The sequence below is a fragment of the Euprymna scolopes genome, chromosome 2 (genome assembly GCF_053919585.1).
Source record: "Euprymna scolopes isolate OS-2025 chromosome 2, ASM5391958v1, whole genome shotgun sequence".
Lineage (NCBI taxonomy): Eukaryota > Metazoa > Mollusca > Cephalopoda > Sepiida > Sepiolidae > Euprymna > Euprymna scolopes.
Genome location: NC_136483.1, coordinates 204628066 through 204644144, shown reverse-complemented (window position 1 = coordinate 204644144; position 16079 = coordinate 204628066). Strand labels below are relative to the sequence as shown.

Sequence of the window (16079 nt, the reverse complement as noted above, 5' to 3'; positions counted from 1 at the left end):
ACATATACAAAACTCGTAATTTCTCCGTTTAAAGTGGGTTGTTTATTTTCTTTATGGAATATACTTCCAAAATAAACTATTAAAATTGTTTAAAAAATAATAGAAATATTATTTTTTATTGCCGGCATTTTGTAAACACTTTTTTAAAATAAAAAATAATATTTCTATTATTTTTTAAACAATTTTAATAGTATATTTTGGAAGTATATTCCCCAAAATTCTGACACCTACAGCGCCACGACATTTACCACAAATAATTATTAATAAGCTTTTTGGATAACAAAAACGGTAATAAACTTTTTTAAAAAGTTTAATCTATTTCACGCTGATATACAGTAAAATACTTGAACTAAAAAGATAAATGATTTTTCTTATTTAGAATTATTTAAACAAGGAATTCCGTTTTTACGATATCGCTTTTATTAAATTGTTAGGTGAAAGTACATAATATTTTCACCATACTCCCCATTTTAAATAAGTTTCTAAATAATAATTTATTATTTCAGCACATAACTTAAATTACATGTAAAATTCATTTTTATATGCATACTTTCATTTTTATTTTAAAATACGTTCTAAAAAATAAATAAATAAAAATAAAAAAGGCGCGTTTTTTTTGTTTTTTTTAATATCTCAAACATTTTAACACTTACTCTGCTATATTTAGATGGAGTAAAATCCTTTCTTTTTATTGCATTAATCCACTGATAAATTATTTCCTTTTTGGGGGAAAATGAAAACACGGTAACTTTTGGTCCATTTTCGTAGTTACCTCGGCATTTTGGAACTATACATCTCGACGGCATGTTTATTTAACCCTCCAAAACTTTAAACAAACTTCCGGTTTAGTCATGAGACACGTGACCAAATTTCAACAGGTCGATGTTCATGACGTCACCAGACTAAATTATAGTCGTCGCTTGCCCATTATATTACGGTAGCCACGGAAGAATCCATACTGATTTACTTATTCACTTACTTTACTCCTTGTTCTAAATGTTTTTACTCATAAATGCAGGAGTAGACATCTTCTCATCGGAGTGAAACACATTTGTAGCTATTGGGTGGTTTTGCTGTCAGAATAATAATTAGAGGATATATACTAATTTATTTATATACCCAAGAACACAACACACGAATTATAAGACATGAGCAGCATTAGTGATTAATAACAGATGTGGGTTAAACCCATGGGTAAAAAACAATTTTTAAAAGATTAAAAACATAATTTATATCCTTAATTTGTTAAATAAGCCATCGTAGCACGTCCTGGATCTGTCTGATTAAATTAATCATTAAATCATAGACGCCTTCTAGTAATCAATAGACCGAAAACATCAAACGGCCTGAATTATCTCCCTTTAGCTGTTATAGGAACTAAAATCGACCCAATTTCCAACAGAATTAATTAGTAGCAATTAACAACATAATTGGATTATCTCCCTTCATGATTGTCGTTAGTAACGATATGAAAACGTATTCAAGTAGAATGACAATGAACTTTAAAACATTAAATAATAATAAATAGATTAGAATACCTTACTCGAAATGTTGTACAAGGATTTATATATATAATACAACCTTTTTATTTATTCTCATATTCAATTAAACTTTAAACCTAAAATGGTCTTAAAATAACGATAATCTGTAAATATTACTTGCCATTAATACGAAACTAAAATTAACCGTAACGTTATTGCTAGGTTGTTACGGCCATACTATAAATATAGAAATAAAAATTAGAAAATTCTTTTTATAAAAAAATGAATTATTGGGAAATAAAGTTTATTATATTTGCATATTATCTGAACTCAAAGACACGTGGCTTTTTTTTTCTTCTAAAGTATACATTACATTTAGCTAGTCTAAAATTAATACGTAACCCTAAAGGTATTACTTCTTAACCAGATTTTTAAACGAGTTAAAATTACCAGACTTTCCAATTTGATAAAAGTTCCATTATAGCATATTTATTATGGGGTGGAGCTGGAACGGTCGAACATCCTAGATAAAGGCAAAACGTATCCATGCATTAATATGGGAGGGGAGACTATCTTCAAGTAATATCCTAAACTGCGAATGGGGCAAAGGACTTATACTAAGTAGATATTAATGTCCTTCTCACCTTTTCCCCCATTTTTTTTTAAATGGAGAGTAGATAATGCATGTGGATGTGTTATCGGCACCTCCAGTAACTCTCGCCTCTCCTTTTTTGTCCTTCAGTCCTCATTTCCAATGAGTGATTTTTCTAACAAAGGGTGGAGAAAAAGCTGCTTTCCAGGTCGGTAGTACTTTGTAAACAGTAGCCTGAGATGTCGGAAAATTTCTATTTCTATGTCTATCCTTGTGGTCATGTCACTAGTAAGGGTGCTGGAGGTAAACGTTTCATCTGGGCTGACGTTACCTGCCTGATAGTCAGGGACCCAAACCTTGGATTAACCACTAAGGAGGCTGTCCTATCAGCAGGTGCAAAGTACCGGGGCTGCTGTATTGCCATTTGGTGAGTGGATTCTGAACCATACAGTCGTTTCTGGTAGGGCCTCTCGGTACCATACTATTGGGTAATTGTTACGGCTTTACCTTATCATGTGCTACAAAAAAAAATTATTGTCTTTTTCTCTCTTATTTTCCCTCGCTGTCCTGCTCCAACCAAGTCTACCGACCTGCTCCACAAATCCCAAAACCTTATGACAAATCTCAAAAAAAAAAAAACACGAATAAACCTAGAACCCCATCCTCCAACGTAGACCCCTACTACCAGGTCTCCTTCTCCAACATCAGGGGTCTACGTTCCAACCTTCCAGAGGTTTAAACACAATTACAGGAGACGAAACCGGACATATTCTTTCTAAGTGAAACTGGCATAGGTCCAACCACTTCCCTAGACGAATTCATAATTAAAGGATACTCTAACTTAACATCTAAATCTGACCCCCAAGATCGTCATGGGCATGGAATATATGCCTACATCAAAGATGGCTTTCCATGTGGTAGGGATATCTCCAGAGAAGACCCTAATTTACCTTATGTGTGCTTCCGGTTTGCACTAGCTTACACCACTGCATTTATATTTGCCCTCTATCGCCCCCACAACAGTGGGGTTATCATCTTTAAGAGCATATCTGAGAAAATTGACCACATCCTGTCTGCTCATCCTTCGGCTAACATTCACATTTGCGGTGACTTCAATGTTTATTACATGGAATGGTTGACCCACTCAAATAAAACTAATGACGAAGGGAGGTTCTGTCATGATTTTGTCATTGCCTATGACCTCACTCAGATTGTTCACGAACCCACCCGTGTGCCCGATACCGGTCAGTATGCAAGCCTCCTAGACCCTTTCCTCAAAACTTCCCCTGAGCTATGTTCATGTTCCGTTCTTTCTCTTCTGTGATCCTCCGACCACTCTGTTGTATCAGTTAAGATAAAAATGAAATGTAATGTCTTCAGACGTACCTCTCCACCGTACTGTATATCGATACTCTATGGCTGACTGGGATAGCTTCCGTACATTCATATCTGACCTACCTCTAAATTCCATGTTTAAAAAGGATGTGTCCTTCATAGTATCAGACCCGACTGAATGGTAAATTGTAGGCATAGACCGATTCATACCATCCAAAAAATTCCAACAAAAACCTAACAGCCAGCTATGGTTCTCCCCTGAATGTGCTGCTGCTATCGCGCACAGAAATCACTTTCTCCATAGCTACCAACGTAATAGATGTACTGAGACTAAAGCTGCTTTCAGGACTGCCAGCAACCACTGTAAAAGAGTAATAGAAAATGCAAGAGAGCTATATGCTCAGTCTGTTAAATCCAAAGTAGCTGAGCAGCGGCCTGGTTCCCACCAGTTCTGGGAAATAGCAAACAGAATCTTGAACAGAAGCGTGCGTTCTATCCCAACTATTATCAATGGACCTGAGGTCATCTCGTCAGCATCAGAAAGGGCCAGACTATTTGCCAAGAACTTTGCAGCTAACTCTACCCTATGCGACAAAGGCCATCAACTCCCCATATTTCCTCCTATAACAGACAACACGCTATGCAACATAGAAATATCTGTGTATGAGATCGCCAAGTTAATCAAGAACCTTGATTCCATTAAAGCAACTGGCCCTGACGGTATTCCAGTTATAGTGCCGAAAAAGCTCCAACCAGAACTTGGCCCCATACTTACAAAGCTGTTTAAGCGTTGCCTTAAGAAGAAGTGCTTTCCAACACCCTGGAAAACCTCATCAGTATGCCCTTTATTTAAGAATTCAGGTTAAAAGTCATCTCCCTCTCAGTACAGACTAATAAGTCTCCTGTGTGTCATGAGTAAGTTGTTGGAATCCATATTAAATAAAGAAGTAGTCAACCACCTCAACAGAAATAACCTTCTTAGTGACATGCAATATAGTTTCCGCTCTGCAAGATCTACAGCAGATGTGCTAACGGTTATATCTTATAGGATTAGTGAATCTCTTGACAAAGGCTTCATTTCTAGGGCAATTACTCTTGACATATCGAAGGCCTTCGATAAGGTATGGCATAAGGATCTACTTCACATGATTTCCAGCTACGATATAACTGGAAATGTTTTCTCAATCATTAAATCATTTCTCTTCGATAGGCTCATAAGAGTAGTGGTTGATGGACAGAAATCAGAGGGGCACAGTATTAATGTTGGAGTCCCTCAGGGGTCCATCCTAGGCCCAACTCTCTTCCTGATCTACATCAATGATTTCCCAAAATACATACTTAAATTATTCGTTGACATCTATGCTGATGACACGACCATCTATGGCAACATATCAAAGGGAATAAATGACAAAGTTCTCTCTGATTCTCTCTCCTCTGATCTTGAGCGCGTAGTACAGTGAGGGAAGAAGTGACTGGTCACTTTTAATGCATCTAAAACCAAGCTTCTATCTTTACATCATCAACGTTCTGATCCCTATCTGGCATCAATTGAAATGGATGGCTCTCGTCTTGGGGTGGCTCTATGTTTTGACAACCTTTTGGGTTTGACCTTTACTCGTGATCTGAAATGGAACAAGTATATCAGGTCTGTTGCCAAGGACGCTGGGAAAATCGTGGGATCCTTCTACTGCTCCAGAAGATATTTACTACTGATGCAATTCTCTATCTGTATAAAAGCCAAGTACGTCCAAGGATGGAGTACTGCTGCCACATCTGGATAGAAGCTTCTAAAAACAGCCTATCCTGCCTTGACAGAGTACAAAATAGACTTTGTCGTTTAGTGGGGGATGCCCTTTTCTCTTCCCTTCAGCCTCTCTCCTACAGAAGAGACGTTACGAGCCTGTCTTTGTTTTATCGTTATTTCCATGGCAAGTGCTCGTCTGAACTCCAATCTCTTGTCCCCCCCCCCCGCCAATCTTTCACGAGAAACACCCGTCTGGCTGAAACTACTGTCAATAATATTCCCCACTCTTTATCTGCGCCTAAATCCAAACGTAGATTCCATGATCAGAGCTTCTTTCTCAGAAGTGCACGACTGTGGAACTCTGTTCCGTTTGTCTGTTTCCCACCTAACTACAACTTGGATGTCTTCAAATCTAACATAAACAAATTCCTGACAAACCTCCTCCTTAAGTAAGACACTCTATCAAATCTCCAATGCTAATGATTACTACAATACTATCTCATTGATTAATGTACACGCAATAAGCCTTATCCCTGAGTGGCTTCCAGGCCTTGATAAGTGGTAATCGCCATGTAAAAAAAAAAAAGAAACAGCGAAATCTAATTTAGGAACTCAACGAATGGGATATATATAAAAAAATTTAAATGGCTTAGGGTTGGTTTTCTGTGGAAACTTCTAATGACTCTGTTCTTAAATAAGGATATGAAAAGTAGGCGATAAATTAATATTTAAATGGGCTTTCCGTAGCAAAGGTAAATGTTTCTCACATGCTTTTCCCGTTAAGGAAATTTTTCCTTTTTCTTTCTTTTTTCTTTCTCTTCAAAAATGCTCTATTGTCAAAAGTGTTTTTATTCATAAAGTCTGAAGAAATGTTGGTTTTTGAAAATTTTCAAACGATATAATGTTTGAAATTGTCGACTGGACATGGAAACAATTGTAACGTAAAACGAAATAGACTTTTTGTTGCAATCAACACCTTTTTTGAAGTCTTGATTTTGCTTTCACAGTATATATATATATATATATATATATATATATATATATATATATATATATATATATAGAGAGAGAGAGAGAGAGAGAGAGAGAACGCGAGAAAGAGAGATATGCAAACATGATTAAATAACTCAGTATTTCTGAGGGGTTTTGTTATTTCCCGAATACAAGTATATGTAATCATATTTTACTACTACTACTACTACTACTACTACTACTACTACTTTTTATTATTATTATTATTATTATTATTATTATTATTATGTTGTGTTATGATGTTCCTTTGTGTTTTACATTTTCTGTATGTTCGGTTTGTGTCTGCAGTTCATATGTATTAATCCCCGAAATCAAGATTTTCTTAATATTGCATCAGTTTTCATTACTGTTATCCGTTGTATCTTATCAGCCACCCCTCTGATTCGAATCTCTCCCATTCCCTTTTCAAAGTTTCTCGGTATTTTCCCTAGCCTTTTTTATTATTAATGGTTTTATCCTGACATTTTTCATCTTCCATATTCCTTTGAACTCTCTGGCCAGTTCAGTGTATTTGCTCCGCTTCTCCGTCTCCTAAATCTTCACTCTGTAGTCTGCTGAGACAGCAAAATTTACAATATGACAGGTCTTTTCCTTCTTGTTAACGAGTATGACATCCGATCGTCTTGCTTGAATGGATTTATCCGTTTGTATATCAATGTCTCATTGGAGTTTCCGACTTTCATTTATAAGTACTGCTACCGATTATGCTTGCATCATTTGTCAGGATGTTCAAGATTCAATTATCAGCATAATTATAAGTGTACTTCCTTCCCCACTTGATCGTGTCTATTCTTATATTCTTTTGGGGCTAGCTTGCTGCATTCACTTATTATGTGGTTTATTGTTTCGTCTCTTTTATTCGCAGTGTCTACATTTGCTATTTTCTTGTGTTTTGTCGATCCTTGCTTTTATGTGGTTGGTTCTAATCGCATTATTTTGTGCGGCTATTATTAGGGATTCAGTTTCTCTGATAAGGTTTTCTTTTTGTAGCCACGTTCAAGTGTTTTCGTTAGTCTCATCTTTTGCCATTATTATGAATTGTGCATGTAGTTGTTTCTCTTCCCATTTTCTTTTCTCGTCTTATCTCTTGTTTCTTTTGTTTCTGTTTTGTTTGAGTTTTTTTCAGTGTGTTTTGCTGCAGTAATTATTCTTTCAGTGTTCTGGATTATGTATTTTTCTAATTCTTCTCTTGTGTCATTTATGGAGTCTTCTCTACAAACCAGCCCTTTTCCACTGTCTTTTCGTTTCACATAGAGTTCATCCGTGTCATCCTTTGGGTGTAGTGCATTGTGCATTGTCATGAGTTTCCTGGTCTTCTGGTTAAGATGCCTCAGTTCTTCTTTGGTTAATCCTATAAATGGTCCAGAGTATCTTACACTGCTTATGTGTTTATACCTTTAATTAGATTTCTACTATATAGTTTCCTTTTGAGGAGTTTTCTTGTTCTTCTGGGGTATTTCTTTCAATTTTCTATTTCATCTCTATTATTTTGACGGTATCTGCGTCTAAAACACAAATATTCGTAGCTATCATCTTCACCTAGTGCCATCAACTCCATTTAGTGTGGTAGTATCATACCTTCCGTTTGCTTCTAGTTTTCCCCTTCTCATGATCAGGAGTGCGCATTTTTTCATACCGAATTCCATTTGGATATCCTGACTGAAGATTCTGGTTATGTTTATTAGTATCTCTAATTCCTTCTTGATCATCCATTCTGGTACTTGTGCTTCTTGGATACATCTTTTCAGGTTCTGACTCAGTCTTTTATGTAGTGTTGTGAATGTTTTAAACCAATAGGCATGTATTCCGTCAATATCTGCTGTTCTCCAGTTTGCCATTTTTCGTAGAGCTATCTTGAGGCTTTCTTTGATGATTTCATTCTCTGTCTCTTCTTTGATTTGCTGTGATTCTTCTCTCATGTCTTTCACTCATTCAGCATTTCTATTATGATCATGTCACTCTTCCCATCCAGTAGAGTTTTGTTTCTGTCGGATCTGGTGGTTCTGTTTTCGTGCTGCTTCCGTTCAAATTTTGATAAAATTGGCCTTCATTGCTTTCAAAGATCCTGTTTTGTTTTCGCTGTTCAGATTTGCTTTTTATTGTCTTAACTCCCTATCTTTTGCTTCTATTTTTGCTTTAATTCGTACTGTATTTTGTTAAGCTTCTCCCTGCTATTCACATTTCTACTGTTCCATCCTCTTCTTGCCATTTTCTTTTTGTTTATTGCTTCTTTCTTAAATTTGTTGATCTGAGTTTTCGGCCCAATGAGGCTGGAAACTCAGATCATCCCATCAAGGTTTTATCGGTTCATTTTCTTTCCCGCCTTTTTTCTACTTTGAACTTCACACTAACTGTGTTCGCACTTGCGTAAATTACCCTGTTTAAATCTGTAATTGCATCCGTTGAGATGTATGGTAGGAGTTTGTTAAAACTTTCAGTTTTTACTCAATTTCTTCCACTCTTGGTCCCTTAAAGATGGGAGCTTCGTTTTTTCTTCATTCATTACTTGTCTGATATTTTTTTACTTCAGTTATTATTATTATTATTATTATTATTATTATTATTATTATTATTATTATTATTATTATTCACTCAACATGAGTAATCACATAGGCCATCATCAAAGATTTCTCTTTGAGAACAACTTGTGGTGTTTCTGGCGTCTGCGTTATCTTGTGCGGCTGTTATTAGTGATCCAGTTTCCCTGTTGACATTTACTTTTTGTGCCCATTTTCAAGTGTTTTCGTTAGTCTCATCTTTTGTAATCCTGCGTAGATGTTTTTCTCCCCATTTTATTTCTTTGTCTTATTCCCCGTCTCTTCTTTTTCTATCTTGTTTGTTTCTTCAGTATCTCTTGCTGCGGTAATTATTCTTTCGGTGTTATGCATTTTGTATTTTTCTCATTCTTTTCTTGTGTTATTTACACAGTCTTCTATACAATTAACCGTAATATGGGATTAATTAACCAAGTGAACCATGGTTCATTAATTTCTCCACCATTACGCCCCCCCTCTCACTGCATGGATTTGTACATCGTATTTCTATTTTATATGTTCTTTATTTCATTATCAATTGTGCCTTTATAACTGTGTTTATTACATTCCGAAAACATGCACCACTCTTTTCGACGACTCATTGCGAACAATTCGTGACCTATTTACGTTTCTCAATTTTCAAAGCTTCCAATCGTGCAGTCGCGCACATTAACCGGTAAATCTACACGTACAAGCGAACGATTTCGTTATTTTTGGACGGAAGACCTTTTTTTTAACTTTTATTCATCAAAATACACATTTTCTTTCTATTTTACTTAGAAATATGAGGATGGTTACTTTTGCACAATTTCGCTTTTGGTTGGAGGTGAGGAGAAACCAACATGACTACTTCACACATAAAAAAGGCCATCGGTTTAAATTTTTACATTTTTATGTATTTTCCTTTATGTTTTTTTTTTTTCCTTTTTCTTTCCTGTCCTACCCTGAGAAAAAACATTTTACATATCGTCCTGGATTAAAAAAAAAAATAATTGCTTTATTTATTGCCACTTACTCTCACAGCAGAACTTTTTTGGTTTCAGTTCAGAAAAGCGCACATCAAAAGGGGAGACAATTAAAAAATTCCCTAAACTTTTCAAATCTGAACAAATTTCACAAAATCACACATTAATTATTCGAACATTTAATTGACTTTAGATAAAATAAAGAAAATAGAAGTTTTGAAAAAATGACACAAAATGAAAGTTGTCAAAGTAATGAAATACTTAAGTTTTTTTTTTATTGAGAAAGTTGTTTTTTACACATTTCTATATCTATATATCTATAAAAGTGAACGTGTCTGTGTATCTGTGTATCTGTGTGTCTGTGTATATTTGTACATTTCCCTACGCAATAACCCTGTCAATTTTTAGTCTACAGACTCGAACTTTGATATACAGGTTACTGAGATTTGGGAAAATCGATGTGATCGTTTTCTGGCCAGAAATTTGGCGATTAAGGGGTCAAAGTTCAACGATTTTACCTTTGAGAACTCTACCAAACTCCTCCGACAATTTTGGGTCTGCGCCCTTGAAATTTTAGATATAGGTTCCTTGGACATGGATCTAACTTAATAACTTGATTTGAGCCAAAAACAATAAATTTTAAGAGGTCATAATAGGGGTCAAAGTTTTTAAAAAATTGACCTCTACGGTCTCTTCCATCTGTGTGTCTGTGTATATTTGTACATACAATTTCTGATCTAAATATTTGAAATTTTACATAAAGCTTTTTCATCAGTTTGGGGCGAAATCTTTTAGTTACCAATATATAAATGTATGTCTGCTTGCATGTCTGCCTTAAACTTTCAATAGAGGCGATGGATTTTACCAAGATCAGTATCGTTTTAAAGTTCGATCTTTCATACGACAAATATCGAAAAATTGGCTAAAGACATTAATATCTTCCGCTTCAACTAGCCACTTTTCTACAGGGGGGGGGTCACTTTTTTCGCCGATATTTTTTTAAAGTTATCCTCTCCTTTAGACTGTCTAGCCTTAATTTTAAAAAAATGTCTGTTATGGTCTTTGGTGTGGTTTCAAGTAAGGACCACACTATGCCACCTCACAACTTCGAAGTCGGCTTGAAAGTCAACATCAAAGTGTACCTAAATGTACTGAAGAGCGTGGTGATCCCCTGATGCAATCATGTGACCGCTGATAGACTCTGGGTGTGATAGCAGAATTCGGTACTGGCCCACAGTCCAAAGAGACACAGGCTTGGCTTCAGAAGGAGTGCTATGACTTTGTACCCTTCTATCACTGGCTTCCTATCCTCCCCCGCTGAACTAATTAGTTTGGTCATATGTCGAGAACACCACCAAGATGAGCTCCCACAACACCAAAGCCAATCTGATCGCCGCCATCTACCGAGAATTCGACGAGCTCCCGCCGGCGCTTGTGGAAAAGGTATGCTCCTAATTCTGGACACTTATCAAGGCAGTGATTCAAGCTGAAGGCGGCTACACTGAATAAATGTCAGCTCTACTACATTATCAAGTTACCTGAATTGATTTTTCAATAAAAGTTTTGAAATAAAGGTGTAGTGTTGTTTTATTTAGGGCAACAATTTATCGTTTTACCCTCTTTGATCCACTGGCAGACACGGACATGGCTGGTAGGCATTTTCAGCAGGTTTGGTTTGGGACAACGTTAAAGAACCATCAGAGTTACGTTTTATTGCTTTGTTTATTTATTGCCATAGTATTTATTGTTTCTGAACAAGTTCATTTATTCTAGATCTGAATACACCATAACACACAATACCTTCCTTTTACAAAATATTGCTTATCTGATAGCTAAAAAATTGACTTTGTTATATTATCTTTCAAACACTCGTGAAAAAATTGAACCGCATACTTATCGCCCATAAGTCTCCTCAAACCCTTCCTAAAAGCTTTGAGTTCTTAACCAATCGATAGTCCAATACTTCAAAAAATGCTAAACCTCTTCTGGCTAATAGTATTGATTAAAGCTATCTCGTTCTGCAAGTATTCTAATAGTTATCTCTGAACGTATATACCATATACAGTAGAACCTTGGGATACGTCATTAAAAATTAGTAATAAAATACAGTACAGTATATAATACACATGTACATAATCAAATAACAATATAAATAACACCGTAAGGCGGGACCAAATACCGTAATAAGAGGCCGGAAAAATATCGTATTTTACAACATAACCGGAAAAAAACCGTGTCCTTGGGCCACCGTATCCCGGGGTTCTACTGAACTAGATTATTAAGGTGACTTAGGACAGTAGCACTTGATATTTCCAAAGTATATGATACAGTCTGGCATGAACGTTTCCCCCCAAAAACTGTGTTGTATTGTTTTATTTTACTTCAGTTGAAGTTCTCAGAAAGGAAGGGGAACCCTTCCTGAGCTCAGCACTTGATCTCTATATGACATACATATATATTCGAATATTCTCTTAAAGTTCTCTTTTACCTCTAAAACACTGGTTGAGAACATAATTTTTCTCTCTCCAATTGACTATTGGTCTTACTGGAGTTCAAGACAAGAATTCCTCTTATTGGTGGAGTAGCCAACTTCGTGCTGCAATTTAAGATAACATTAGTTCGAGAAGTTTCACCATTTCTCGTAAAAGTTGGTTAGTCATAGCGAGGAGATATTATTTCGTGAATATTATGTAATTTCGAATATTTTTTATTTAAGCTTAAGGTTGCCCTAAGAAATCTCTCTACAGATTGACCTTAGAAACTCGAGGATAGTGTCTAGTAGGCATTCAAGTTCTCTCCAATTTCTCTCTATTTCGTACGGTATTACTGGCAAAATGTTTAATATAGTCAAATCTTTCTTAGCTAAAAGGAATATGCAGGTCATTCTCGATTGTAGTACGTTAAAATAACATATAAACGCGGGTGAGCTCTAAAGGCCAATACTCGGACCTATATTATTTCTGATTTTCATAAAGGAGGTGACGTTGGTTAAGTAGTTAACTTAGATGCCCTAAGTTCGAATCCAGTTCGTTTCATAAAGAAAAACTCATTTTCACTTGGAATGTTGTCAACCTTCTCGTTTTCTCTTCTCAATGTCTTTCAAGAGATAATTCCGAGAAGAAAAATCTCGGGAAAACCAATGCCAATAACGGAATCTTCGGATTCATACGATATGATTATGATAACCCACCTCACCGATACAATCCCGCCTGGGATGAGTTTATTTGCCGATAACACAACACTCTATTCTCAGTAGAATGAGAAAGAAAGGACCCTTTTCAAACACATGTTGTTATGACCAATAACACCTATAACGTTCTTCCGTCAACATTTTGGAGCGTGGCGTGAGCATGATGTCACGGACTCAAACGTATATATTGGGTTTAAGATCGGAGGGAGAATTAAAGAGAAGACAAAGGAGAAAACACCTTACGAGTGGTAAGTTACACTCAATAAGCAGTGCGGGTCTTCTCTTTTTAACAACCGTCCTAAGAGTCGAACTTTATGAAAATTGCTTTCGTGCCAGTGAAATGTGCGGCATAAATATATTTAGTGCTGTGTATTTACAGGTAGCTGTGTTGAATGTTGAAAAAAACGAAATAAATACCATTTGCTTCGCCAAGAAAGTTCGTGTCGAAGTTCGATTTTCCTTTGCGACTGTCTGTACATACAATGTTTGGGTCGGTTAGAAAGAACACAACTGCCAGTATTCTATATCTCTATAAAGTAATTGCTAACACTTCTAGACTGGTGCACCAATCAATAGCCTCTCCTCTTTCCCTTTGCCTCTCTCACTCTATCTCCTTCTCCTACTCTCTCTTTCTCTCTCTCTCTCTCTCTCTCTCTCTCTCTCTCTCTCTCTCTCTCTCTTCTGTCTTTAGTGTTGTGGGGTATATGGTTAGGAAAAAAAAAACCGTACCCGGCGTATCTGCATCGCTCTTTAGGAAAAAAGAAAAGAGTCGTGAACATCTTCTCTTGAAAAGTATTTCGTATTGCTGACGTTCAGATTGTGCGGTGTGACATTGGTGGCGAGAGGCCAGGTGTGGTCGATTGGAAAAGAAGAGAGCAGAAACGTGCTGTTGTCGAGCGAGTGACTCACTCCTTCCCGAACCCCAGAACCGAATCCTGATTGTAACCTGCCAGTATTCTATATCTCTATAAAGCAATTGCTGACACATCTAGACTGGTGCAACACTCCTCTTTCTCTTTCTCTTTGCCTCTCTCACTGTATCTCCTTCTCCTACTCTCTCTCTCTCTCTCTTTCTTTCTGCCTTTAGTGTTTACTAAGGTAAAAAGTATTTCTAGCCTAATAGGTTCTTCATTGTCTGACTATCACCGTAGTGTTTCATTTCAGAACTTGTTTTACAAGAATTAATATACAGATTGTGTTAAATTATTTTCTTTAAAATTGTACCATTAAAATTGAACCTGATTTCTTTTTTCGTTTGTTATAAAGGGTTGTGAAAACGAAGGGTATATTTCAGACCAAGAAGACGAAAAGAAGGTACGTATTTTTTATTTATTTTTACGTCCTCGCGTATAAAAACCAAACAACAATTATGTTCATTTAGTTTGTCTCTATTATTTGCGCATCAACGACGACAAGATGCCATTTCAATTAGAGCCAAACACATTTTAGGGGTTTTTTCTTATGAGAAAGCAAACATCGTTCTTTTTATGATGGCTGTTGAAGACAGAGCACCAGATTCTGGTGCCAACAGTAGGGCCTATTTTTGCATTATTTCACTAACAATTGAAATCACATTAAATTTGACACTTCGATCAGAAAGGAAGAAATAACTTATTTATTATGAAACAAGCGTTCAACTAAGTAAAAAATATATATATTTTTAAAATTTAAATACACATATTGAACAAGAACATTGAAGTTGCAATTAAAAAAGCGATATAAATATAATATCATTATGGTTTTAATAGCGTTTTTCTAATTAACATATACTATAATCAGTTGAATTGCTAAGAAAAATAAACTTCCTAAAAATTAATTAATTTTTAAAAGATTAAAACGATTAAAATTCCATTATTTCAAAATGTTCCATTACACCATAGATTTTTAATTAATTGTGTTTAATTTTTTTTTTTAAGATTAAGTTTTTATATAAACATGGCCCTATTTTATCGCCAGATTAAAACCGATTTGAAAATATTATTGCACAGATATTAAGTATTTTGTAGGTCCCCCCTCATATTTTGTTTGTCTCTTTTTACCGGACAAAAGTATGGAAGCGGAACATGAACATTCAGTAAAACCGTATTTTATATTCACTATAAAAATGTTTATAATATTATTAATCATTAAACTGTAAATCTTAAAGTCTAATAAAGTTATAACAAAGATTAATTATTAATTGCAGTTTGAAAAAGATAAACAAAGCTTTTTAAAAAGTCATTAAGTAGCTTCTGCTTTTCCATAGTTCTTATAGTTAACAGAAGTCTGACGTCACAGAATCATGCGCTTCTTTTTTCGCAATTCTATACATTCGGTTGGCAGTGCCTAACGATCGGGGATGGCGATGACACCAAAGAGGGACACTGAAAACAGCTGAAAAGAGAATAAGATGCTGATGAAGTTGATCTTCACGTTAAATTGAAACACATATTAGCGACAGAAATAAAAAATATATAGAATAATTTAATGAAAATAAATGGTCATTCTCTTTTTGAGGAAACCAATTTTGAAACCGGAAGTTGAAAACTGGAAGGATGGTTTCGTCGCCAAGCAAGTTGATCTGAGTTTATATATATGGTTTCAAAATATCTGCAATAACATCAAGAGGAGACTTGACTCCAAATACGTTTCATATGTTATATCTCCCCATTTTTTTTAAATAGGGTACGATTATGAATATCTCCAGTATCAAATAATAGTTATGAAATGTGGAATTTTCTTTATGTATGAAAATCAAAGACGGAAAATATAACATATGAGAAATATTTGGAATCAATTTTCCCCTTGCTGTTATTTTAGATCATTTGAAACTATAGTAGCAGGTTTTAGTCTCCCCTCCATCAAGGCCAAAGGTTTGTGGGAAATATCAGATATTTTATAATTCATATGCAAAACTAGGGGAAATAACTATGATTGAAACATTTTATGGCTGTAAAAGAATGCCAAAAATACGCTCTGGATGATGGATGATGAATCCCCTTAATAATAAAATAATAAAATTATTGTTGTTGTTAGGGGATTCATCAGGAACGAAATAAATATATAAAATAATAAAATGTTATTATTTTAATAATTTAGTTCGTTCTTGGCGAATCCCTCGCTAGACGTCACATCCTCATTATGTTACCTAGCATATTTTCTACTCTCCTGATGAGAAGCATTAGGCTTTGATATACCTTGGTATACAGATTCCCCTTTATCCCCCA

At 35.4% G+C, this 16079-nt stretch overlaps 1 protein-coding gene across 2 annotated transcripts in view; it reads left to right on the top strand.

Moving 5' to 3' along the window:
* The window catches only part of LOC145302477 (sodium-dependent phosphate transport protein 2B-like), a 114381-nt gene that overhangs the window by 58469 nt on the left and 39833 nt on the right, over positions 1-16079 (top strand). For both annotated transcript variants that reach the window (XM_080144658.1, XM_080144657.1), the window contains exon 2: positions 14140-14187. Coding sequence is in view for 1 of the 2 variants with exons in the window: in XM_080144657.1 (XP_080000783.1) it covers positions 14140-14187 (48 nt within the window). In the remaining variant the exon portion in view is untranslated. The remainder of the gene's footprint in view (positions 1-14139; positions 14188-16079) is intronic.